The 12005-nt window shown below is 34.3% G+C and overlaps 1 protein-coding gene across 1 annotated transcript; it reads right to left on the reverse strand.

Moving 5' to 3' along the window:
* Nucleotides 1-9465: 9465 nt before the first annotated feature.
* LOC107939657 (L-type lectin-domain containing receptor kinase IX.1) lies at nt 9466-11551 on the reverse strand. The gene has a single exon (XM_016873018.2). It carries the CDS (start codon nt 11492-11494, stop codon nt 9587-9589), a length of 1908 nt encoding a protein of 635 aa, XP_016728507.1. The 5' UTR covers nt 11495-11551; the 3' UTR covers nt 9466-9586.
* Between the last annotated feature and the right edge of the window lie 454 nt (nt 11552-12005).

The raw sequence follows: 12005 nt of genomic DNA on the forward strand, positions 1-12005 counted from the left end.
CCAAAGACAAGCCATATAAATGGTTAATCTCAACAAAATATTTATATGCCAACATTGGCCAAAATAACCTATATATGTAACACCCCTATCCCGTAACCATTGCCGGAACAAGTAAGGGGCATTACCGGACTTGTAACTCTTGACAGAACGGTAAAAAATTTTTTTTTTGGATCATTCATTTGGATAAACACTAAACACAGCCAGGGATAAAATGTAAACTTCTATAAGTAAACATTCAAAAGATGCCATTTTCATATGGCTTATATACAATAGTCAAAATATCATTCTACTATATTGTCTATCCTATACATGCCATAAGCTAAGTCTAATTACATAGTTGCCGTAATGGTAGATAGTGTGACGAAGTGCTGATGATCCCCGAACTGGAAGTCAGAATCCACAACCTATAAACCAAAACATGATCGAACAGAGTAAGCTTTTGTAAGCTTAGTAAGTTTTAAGCAAAACAAAGTGTTCTCATTCACTATCATTGGTCATTCATTTCAACTGTTCGATGAAGTTAATCTAGAGCTTCATCTCGAACTATAATATCAATAAACGCATCACTTGGATGTCACATATATACTTTCGAATAATAATGACCTAGATGGTCAAATATTTCCAAAGCACATTCTTCATCAATTTTCAACTTTCAATAATCCTTTCCACTTGTTCATAATCACATCCATATTTTTAAATATTTCAACATGACAAGTACTAAATTACCGTAGGCACATAAAGAACCAAACATATTCCTTATCACATATACGTAAGCTTACAAAACATAATCCTTACCTTGTACTGGCACATCTAGCTGAACCCAACCCATACTCAAATCATAAGGCTTTTGGGCAGAATATGCACTAATACATAAGAATATTTCATCACATACTTCATTATACAAGCATACCATTACCAATTAGATCATTCTCATATTTGGAGTTATAATATTAATCACATTTACCTACTCTTTGATACTGATAATTCACCTCGAAATCACTCCACCGATGTGTAAGTAATACATACCTGAACATCTTAAATACATAATACTTATTTGATGGTAACTTATTGCAGATACTCAATATCAAAGTCTTACTTGAATCCTAGCATTTAGCCATCGGGTCTTTAAAGCTCGGATATAGTACGAGCACGAAGCCTACGGACATTAATCAGGATAATATTCTCGCATAAAGCCTACGAGGTTTTAACCCGGATATAGTACTGACACAAATGCCCTTCGGGACTTATCACATTTATACACTTTCACATCCATCACATTGGCCATTCGGCCTTATCACATATATACACCTTCACATCCATCACATCGGCCATTAGGTCTTATCTCATATATACACTTTCACATTCATCACATTGGCCATTCGGCCTTATCACATATATACACTTTCACATTCATCACGTTGGCCACTCGGCCTTATCACATATATACACTTTCACATTCATCACATTGGCCATTCGGCCTTATCACATATATACACTTTCACATTCATCACATCGGCCATTTGGCCTTATCACATATATACACTTTCACATTCATCACGTTGGCCACTCGGCCTTATCACATATATACACCTTCACATTCATCACGTTGGCCATTCGGCCTTATCACATATATACACTTTCACATTCATCACATCGGCCATTAGGCCTTATCACATATACACACCTTGTACATCAATTTCATCATAACAAAATTGACTAGGTATACTAGTCATTTACGGCTTATAGCTTCACTTTAATACGGATTTGGTACTTTGATTACCAATATTTAATCGATAGCTTATAAGCAACTCAAATAGTTTTATTAAGGTTTACAACATAATCACAAATTCAGCACAAGTTGTTTTTCCTGAGCAACAGTCATTAAATTATTCGTAAATGGAGCTACGAAACTCCAAATGAAGTGCCGTTAATTTCCCTTAAAATATACTCATACATATTTTATCCAACAAATTTTCAGAATTTTTGGTTTGTCCAATCAATGCCAGATTTTTCTTAAAGTTTCCACTATTTCACTATTTGACTATGCTGACCACTCTTCACTACGAATCAAATTTCTCATTGTAAAAAATTCAAAATATGTTCTAGTTTATTTCATTTGAAACTAGACTCACTAAGGCATCTAGAATATAAATTTTGTCTTTTAAAAATTTTTGTACAATTTATAATGATTTTCTAAAAACAGAACAGAGGATTACAGTGTCATTCTGCACTGTCTCCCACAACTTTAAATATCTCATTATCGGAAATTCCTTTGCTTACACGGTTTCTTTTATAAGAAACTAGACTCATTAAGCTTTAATTTCATGTCTCATTCAGCCTCTAATTCAAGTCCATAAATTTATGGTGATTTTCTAAAGTTACGTTACTGCTGCTGTCCTAAGCAGACTATTTCAAATTATACTTAAATTCCCAAGCTCAAACACTTAAGAACTTACCATTTGAGCTTAGAACATATCATGGCCACATCATATCTTATTAAATCAACTCATCATGTCCTATTATGATTGAATATACTCAACGTTTAATCACTTAAAACTTACCTCGGAAGTGGTCGACGACTAGATATCCACGGCTATTCGTTTACTTTCTCTTTATCCAAAATTGCCCCTCTATGCTCTTGAGTTTAACTAACAAAATTTAAACTATTTTAATCACCTTGTTATATCATTAAAAACAACAAGGTAAATCTTCTCAATGAAACTCATACATAAGGCAACACCTCGATACATCTGCACACATTCGGTATTTCATAAAAACCATCCCAAATACATTTACCTAGGTATCACCATGTCGCCTTATATACATATACTAGTTATGTGGTCAATTTTACCGATGACCTATGCATATAACTAATTACACCTTTAATAATATTCACAAAGCCGATTATCCACATGACTACCTTAGCATATTATTAGTTAGCTTCTTATCCAAATTTGCCATAAAGAAAATTAACTCATATACCCTCAAGTGCATAAGCAATTGCATCCAAAGGACACTTTAAATGCATGTTATGAAAGTAACTGAATGCACATATATTTATACCAAGACATCATATACTTCAAAACCAACTATCAAGGCATAAAGCCGAACCTTCAAAATCAATTATCAGTACACGTTCAAACATGCCCTCCTACAAATATACAAGTTCTCCCTTGGTTAAACTAAATCATGCTTTAAGGTTTAACACATTTAACCATTAGAGAGTTAATCAAATTAGCATTCAATTATTCTATACACCCACCATTAACCGAATCTCATTTAATCAAATTTATTTCTTGACAATTTCATCACATTCGGTCATTGGTAATTTAATCCTATAAAGAGTCAAATTTTACTTCAATTCACTAAGGTGAGGTTATTATAATTTAACCTCTATTTCCGAATGCCCCCTTCTCCATAAAACCATCAAATTTTCAAATTATAATAGGTTCATAACTCATTTAACCACTAATTCCATGCCAAGCATAAAAAGGCCATGGGTTTTACACCTAACTTACAAGACCATAAAACATAAAGGTTTAATGTTCATCTTTAACACAATTACCACACTTCAAACTAAATTTTCAGCTTCATATATCCCACACCAGATTTTTTTTTCCATGCTCAATTTCCATGGCCGAATGAAATTATGCCCTAATTCATGAACTTAAACAACATTGGCCAACTTTCCAAGCTCATTTGAGCCATCAAGCATATTTAGTTTGTTCATACTCAACTAGAATCAATTATCCTCCCAAAATCATCAAACATACAAAATATACCCCATTAAGCTCATGACCGATTACTACATGCTTCATGAACACAAAAATTTTCACATGGGTCTTGTTGCAAGCTTCAAAACCAACCAAAATTCACAACTTTTCAAAGAAAATAACATGAACCTTACCTTATTTGAAGCCTTCTTTTGCCGAATGCCCTAAGCTCAAAGGTTTCTATTTTCTTTCTCAACTCACGGCAAAAAGAAGAAGAAATGGCCTTGTTATTTTCACCTCAAACATGTTTTATTCATTTATTTCATTAACTTTTATTATTTCTATTTTATGAAACCATTTTCTTTAATATAAACAAATATATTATTAACATTATTTACTAACATATAAAGCACAAAATGCCAAAATGTGTCATTCATGCCCATCCTTGCCGTCCACTACCAAGAAAAAGGAATGTTTGACATGCAAGTCCCTCATGCTTCAAACCATGCAATTTTTAGCCACTTCCAATTAACCTATGACATTTTCAAGATTTTTCACATAAGCCCCTTTTTATTTATTTCACATCCAAATGACAAAATTTAAAGCATGAAATTTTCACACATACTTATTCATAAATAATAAGCATAAAATATAACAATTAATTATTTTTGTGACTCGGTTTTGTGGTCCCGAAACCACTTTCCGACTAGGGTCAAATTAGGGGTGTCACAATATATGCCATTATAATCGAAATTAATTTACTACAAGTACCAAAAGGACTGATGGATACTGTGAAATAGCTCTGACTAGCTTCCAACCTGTACGAGCTTTCGAATTACTATAAAGCATGGAAAACAACACAGAGTAAGCATTTAAACTTGGTAAGTTCATATAACACAGAATTTAACTTACCATATATCCATAAAATAGGTGAGTAAACAAAGCATTTCTCAACCAATTTGGCCAAAAGCCTAAACACATGACCACTAACATATAAGCCATGAAAATCACATATAAGATCCAACACACATGGTTGAATTCATCAAATAATCATATTTCATGTATTTCATGTAAATACCAGTAATAGGTCATATCGAACTTATATAATCTTGTAACAAAACTGTGCCCGTTGAACCATTTAAAATATCATCGGATACACGGGTAGTACATACGAGGTGTACTAAACTGTAATCCATCAATTCATATTCATGTATGCTCATACGAGTTATGAATCAGTATGCTCTCACGAGCTACGAATAGGGAAGCTCATACGAGCTGTGGTGTGTCCACAACACATGCAGGACCCAAACCAAATCGGTAACCCTAAAGACATGTCATTTGTATCCTACGAATTTCTAAGGTTCAAACAGGACTCAATAATCGTCAGATATGCAATCAATATTTATACATGGCAATTATACAAATCACATACGTATGATTTAATTAAAACATACAAATACTCAATTTAATTACACGAACTTACCTCGACAAGTGTACGTAAACACGAAGGCGACTAATCTGATATTTCCTCTTTAACTCAATCTAACTCTGTACGAGGTCTGACAGGATCTATACGACTAAATTTAACTCATTTAAATATAATTCTCATTATACCAATTTAATCCAACATGGAATTTTAACAAAATTACCATTTTTCCCTACACTTTTAATTCCTTTGTAATTTAGTCCTTAGGCTTGACAATTGAAATTCATACAATTTAATCCTTACTCAAGCCTAGCTGATTTTATACATATTAATAGCAGGCCATATATTTCACAAAATTCACAAATTTTACCATAAATTTATCATCTTTTTCAATTCAATCCTAATTGATAATTTCATCAAAATTCTCTTTACAAAAGTTATTTATCCAACAACAACCATTCATTTTCTATCATCAAAATTCAAAATTCAAGCATATTCATCAATGGAAAAACCATAATACTTTAACAGTTTTGTAAATTGATCCTTATACTAGCTAGATTAAGCTACTACGAACTCAGAAACATAGAAATCATAAAAAACAGGACAAAGATTCATACCTAATTGAGCAAAATAAGCTTGCCTAAATTCTCAAGCTTTCATGGCTAGGTTTCTTTTCTCTTTTTTGGGTGGATGATGATGAGAATGGATTATTTTATTTTATTTATTATAACTTTAATCACTAATTTCCAAAATTAACCTTAATATTTCATTCAATTTCCAATGTTGACTATTCATACTTATCCACTAAGCACTTTAATGGCCTATTTACTATATAAGGACCTCCAATTTAAAATTCTATAGTTATTTAATACATTTAGCTATTAGAACACAACCTTTGCACTTAATGCAATTTAGTTCTTTTTATCAAATTAGGCATGTAAACGGTAAAATTTCTTAACGAAATTTGTATACGATATTTATATCATACTGTAAACCATAAAATAATATTAAACCAAATTTTCTAACTTTGAATTTGTGGTCCCGAAACCACTGTTCTGATTTCACTAAAAACGGGATGTTACAGAATGTTTCATTAACACTTAACCAACAAACCAATACCTCATCGATTTCCCAAAAATAGACAGATAATCTCAAAAATTAGGGCATAACCACTCTTTCTTGATTCAAAAACCCAATTATACTAACCCCTGATTTTTAGCATGTGTCGATTTAGCTGTCACGTAAATTAAATTAATTATTGAATATTGAACGCATTACATGTACAAACTTGCTGTACATAAGTAGAGAACATAATTAAAATTAATAAATGAATTTGATTCACATAAAAATATTAATTGAATATAGTTTACTGAAATTATTAAAATAAATAGTTATTATAATTCCGGTCAATATAAAAGAATATGGAAGTTAATATTATTTTGGAAACACTATAATATTTTAATACTTTCCATATGTTTCTCTAAAAATGAAAAAAATGAATTATTTCGTTTTTATTATGTGATATTAAAAAAAGTACAATCCCAAAAGTGTGTAGGTTACCAAAAAGAAAGGGAAAAATAGGGTCTAGCAGCAGTTTTTTAAATTCTATCTAAAAGGTTCGAGAGAATTTTGTTGTTCGTTCTTTAATTGGGTGGACTACGTAGAGGTTAAGACAATTTTTTTGTCGCTTGGGATTGACATTGTGCAGGGGAATCAGATCAAAAAGATATATTTTCAACCCTATTTCAACATGATTCATTCCTCGTACTTAAATTTATGGTTGTTGATTGCCCGAATAATTTTTTCCGCTGCACCAACAATGGGGTTGTTGATTTGGATGTTGGGCCAAAGGCACGTATTATAGGTACTAAGCTGTCCCATTGTAATGGGGCTTTGGAGAAGAATAGGAAGAACGAGGAGAGCCATGATGATTCAAGATGCTTTGAGACAAATATTGATCGTAGAAGGTTTAGAAAAGTTACGTTATTAAATGAGATAGGTGATGCCCAAAACATAAAAAAAAATGTGCATAGGGTATAAACCAAAGGAGATCCAGTGTGAAAGCCATAAGAAGAGCAACAAGTGTTTGGCGGCTAATGCGTCAATTTCGGACTCAAATTTCAGGAATCGAAAAATGGTCATCTTAAAAGAGACGGAGGAGATATTACAGTTTGCGAAGTTTTCGGTCTCCAAACGAAAGGAGATGAGGAACTTATAGTGAAGGATCTTGTCTCTGTCTTGTAAGCCAGAGGAGATCCAGAGTGCGAGCTCAATAATTAAAGCTTTTTGATTGAGTGTGGAAGAGAACCTTGCCTATTCTTTCTTAGAATATTAGAGGTGTGGGTAAGTCAATGTTATGGTTTGAAGTTATTTATTCAAAAGCATAAAGTTGATTAAGAGTCTTAATTGGAGAAGTTTACGTCATAGTGGTTTGAAAAGGTATGGTCTCTCACCATCGTCAATGTAGGGTGGGATGTTTGTTTTGCGGAGGAAGGTTAAGCGTGACAAATGATAAATTGGGCCGTGCAATGCTTGTATTAGGAAGGGCCAGCGATGTGAATTCATTTTTGATTTGGTTGTTGTACCATATATGCTTCTTGTGGTGTGAAGGTTCATTTGTATATTTATTTTAAGATGTCAAATTTTGTAAGTTCCTTTTAAGAATTGAAAAGATATGACCAATTCTTGGGAATTATTTTTTTATGGATTATTGGTTTTTAAGCCTTGAGAGAAAGACAATAATGGAAGGTTGTGATGTTCTTTTAAAGGATAAATTCTGATGGTTTTTTTAAAGTAAGGGCGGGAATTCTTTTTCCAATTTTCGGAGGTGGTGTTTGATAGTGTGGAGATGGGAAAGTTTAATCTTGTATGTGTAGATGGTAGAGAATCGATATGACTCGTTGTGCTGAATTGTGAACTTACAATCCAAATGTTGAGTGCTGGTGATCTTGAAATAGGAGTAATGAGTTTTTTTTTTTTTTTTTTGGTTTTCAACATGGTTGGTTTGACACAACCTTAATCAATCTGAGTGAGTTTTTTATATGATTGTATTTTTCTGTTGTTGATATTATTCAATCTTGAATAATGTACTTTTGGAAATTAAGAAGATATAATGGTACAAAAATATATATTTATTTTGTGATTTTTACTATTTAATCTTAAATTTCAATTTTAATATCACATAATTAAGCTATTTAAATGAATAATGTACCATTAGCAGAAAAAATGAATAATGAACAATTAACCTTTTTTGACCATTTACCGTTTTAAAATTTGAAAAAAATTTCAATATACGAAGCGTTGACATTTTCTCTATACAGGAGTCTCTAAATTCCACCATTTTGTGATATGTTTGTAGCACGATGGACAAGAGGCATTGTTTACGTCGTGTCACTCATCTTCTAATCAAACCATTGTTGACTTCTCAATTTTCAATGTTTACAGGAACATATTCACGCACACACTCATGACCTATCTTGAGGAGGCATTTTGGAAATGTAATCATATTCTGGTGTATCTCGAAGTTAAGTTTGTATTCCAATAACAAGTTAATTGTTTTTTGCTAATCATTTGAACCCGATTTAAAGAATGAAGACGTGAAAATCAAGGAGGCTTAATTATGCTAATTTGCTAATCAATTTATCCATAGTCTTGTATGTTTCAATCAGGTTCGTCCAAGGTCTATTGTAATTTTGTGACCTTATATCAGAAAAAAAAAAAAAAAAAAGCTTGATAGAAAAAATAATGGTTATCCATATAAAAACTTCGATGAAACCAAAGGGGAAAATTAGTGTCGGATAATATAGGTTTAAAGAATGGAAGAACATAAGACAAACGATTGTGGATGTTTTCTTTGAATTTAGTTTTCTCTGAATGGAGATAGCTGACAGATTGGCCCTTTGTGCATGCTTGGTTTTTACCATTGAAACTTTCTGGTGTTATACGCTCGGACATGCCAATGATGCTTCTCAACGCAATTCAAATGGCCAAAATCACTGTATAAAATTATCGAGTTTTGAGTTTTTTCTTTTACGAAGAAAAATTATAGGCAAAAACAGCCCAAAGCTGATCCTGAGAAACACGACAGATTGCATTGATTGTTAATATAACAATGGATAAGTTTCCAGAAATTTGATTTCAGAAAGCTTACAAGTGAAATGACATTGTGAATTCAATTCATTTTCAAGCATTAGAACCAAATTCTGGGTATTCTATACGCTTGGCAAGGCATCCATTTTTCACAATTTCATAAAATACATAAACTAAAACACAAAGTAACATGTTCAGACTATATTCCATGTATCTCTTTGCTTATATTTGCATGTAATGGAGTTTTGGAGGGGATATATTACTAACTAGGCTTATGAGAACTTAAAAGAGCTTTCCCAGAACCTGCTGCTGATGATGAATATGTATGAGTAGAGCAGCTACTACATGAACACTGAGTTCAACATTTCTCCGAATCTGTGACCTCTGTTGATGATGATGTGTAGGAAAATTTGCAGAGACTCATTGGAGGTGCGTAATACATAGGTACTGGTAACTTGGGTGGCAAGCTAGGCAATGGAGCTTCAAAGTTTAGGACATTTATCACTTGCCTTATAGAAGGGCGGCGAGTGTAATCTGGATGGCAACACCATAACCCAGTTACCATCAAACATTCCATTTGCCGCTCATCAAAGACCTTGCCTAGTCTTTTATCAACAGCTTCAGGAAGTTGGCCTTTTCCATATAGGTCCCAGACCCATTCTAATAGCCTTACCTTGCTTGATTCTTCCCTTGGTTCAACTGGCTTTCTTCCACATGCAATTTCAAGTGCCACAACGCCAAAACTGTACACATCGGATTCCTTGCTAGCCTTACCCGTAGTGACGCATTCAGGGGCTAGGTAGCCCATTGTGCCGGCCAAAACAGTTGTTTGTGAACCCAGGTCATGGTCCACAAGTCTTGCAAGACCAAAATCTCCAAGTTTGGCATTGAAATTTGAATCCAACATTACATTGCTAGACTTTATGTCTCTATGAACTACACACTGTTCCCACTCTTCATGAAGATACAATAAGGCCGACGCCAAACCGAGTGCAATTTTGTACCTTACAATCCAAGTTAACATGATTTTACCTCCAAATAAGTGAGAATCAAGGCTTCCATTAGGCAAGAATTCATAGACAAGGAGGAGTTCACCTTTTTCATGGCACCAACCAAGGAGTTGAACCAAATTCCTATGTCTCAATCGGCTAATAATCTTCACCTCTGATATATACTCCTTTTTCCCTTGCTTTGATCCTCTTGAAACCCTCTTTACTGCCACTTGTGTGTTGGAATCACTTAATAACCCTTTGTAAACTCCTCCAAATCCTCCTTCTCCAAGCTTCCCTGCCTTAGCAAAACTATTTGTCGCTCGACATAGTTCATTATATGTGAACCTTTTTGGCCCCGTCCCTTTCTCGAACGCATCCTCAATGGTGACATCAATGGCTTCACTGTCCTTCAAACGTGTCCTTGCTCTCAACATGATGAAGCAAACCAAACCTAACCCACAAGCCACTAGACCGAAACCTGCACCCAAACCAACAATCAGCCCCAAGTTCTTCCCTTTCCCACTTGTCTCCAAGCTTGACTGGAAACTCCAAGAAAGAATATTGTGAATCTCAACCTGACGCCCAGTAGATGCTGAGAAACCTATTCTAACCCATTCTGGCAAAAACTCCCTCAAATCTACAACATACGCAAGGCTTGAATTCCCAATGTAGAGTGGTTGATCAGCATAGGTTAGAAAAACACTGAGATTTCTTGTGGTAGAGTTGTAAGTCACCCATGCGTTGGCTGTTGATCCATTCTTGATGCTACTTCTCCATGGCACTGTTTTTACTGAACGGATGGAGTTGATGTTGATGCCTACATGATCGTCACTTGGATCCCATATGTTTTCGAAACTACCAAACTCCACGGCAACGATGTTATTGGTGGAAGAGTTTGAGTTAGAGTCAGGATCGAACAGTGCAAGGTAGCCGTCGCTGGAATTGGAAGGGATTTTGGAATCGTAAGGTGCAATAAAGAAGGATATCCCGTCACCATATTCACTGAGATTTACTGCTTTTATGATGAAGGAGAAATGGGTGGTGAAATTCGTTAGCTTCCCATTACGAGCATCCCAAAGGCGCAGCGGTTGATTATAAGAGGCTCGTCCAGTGCTACCAGTGAGAGTGCCAATAGCAGCGTTCTTGGTGAGTTGTAGAACATTATATGAGGAGAAAGCATCGCCTTCGAAGTGAATGTTTGGTGTGTTAGGATTGAAACTGGGGAAGTTAAAGGAAAGTGGCTCGGCATAAGCGATTAACAAAAGAAAGGACATTAAGAGGTTGATAAGAGGAGAGTACTGGTTTTGTTTTGCAGAAGAGAGAGCCACTGTAGATAGGCATAGAAGAGATCAGCGAAGGTGACAAAGGGTTTTCGAGGCCTATATGAGTAGTTCAGCATATTTTTATTTCTTACAAATTTTAGTTAATTAATTAATTCCTCTGGTTCAACGATCGGCGCATATATATAATTAATTAAAAATTGAAGCTGCTAATATCACAAAAGGGGTAAACTTTACCTGAACAGATGCATATGTATACAAATTCAAGGCTCACCAAACTGCAACAATTGGCCTGCATCCTGACCATTCAAGGCGAGTTTTGGACAATTCTAAACAACTTTCTAGGGTTGAATCCTTTTGTCAAATGGAAAGCTGACTGATCAATTTGCTGAGACGGCATGCTAATATCGTATTCGGCTAATATTTTAAAAATTTTCATGTTATTATGGGGGCTGCGATCCCGTATTCTAATTTGACATATAAAAAATGATTAACAAAAATAACT

This window comes from Gossypium hirsutum, chromosome A12 (assembly GCF_007990345.1).
Source record: "Gossypium hirsutum isolate 1008001.06 chromosome A12, Gossypium_hirsutum_v2.1, whole genome shotgun sequence".
Classification (NCBI taxonomy): domain Eukaryota; kingdom Viridiplantae; phylum Streptophyta; class Magnoliopsida; order Malvales; family Malvaceae; genus Gossypium; species Gossypium hirsutum.

What these genes read in the sequence shown, in the direction of transcription:
- LOC107939657 (XM_016873018.2), bottom strand. Translation starts at nt 11,494, where the DNA reads ATGTCCTTTCTTTTGTTAATCGCTTATGCCGAGCCACTTTCCTTTAAC.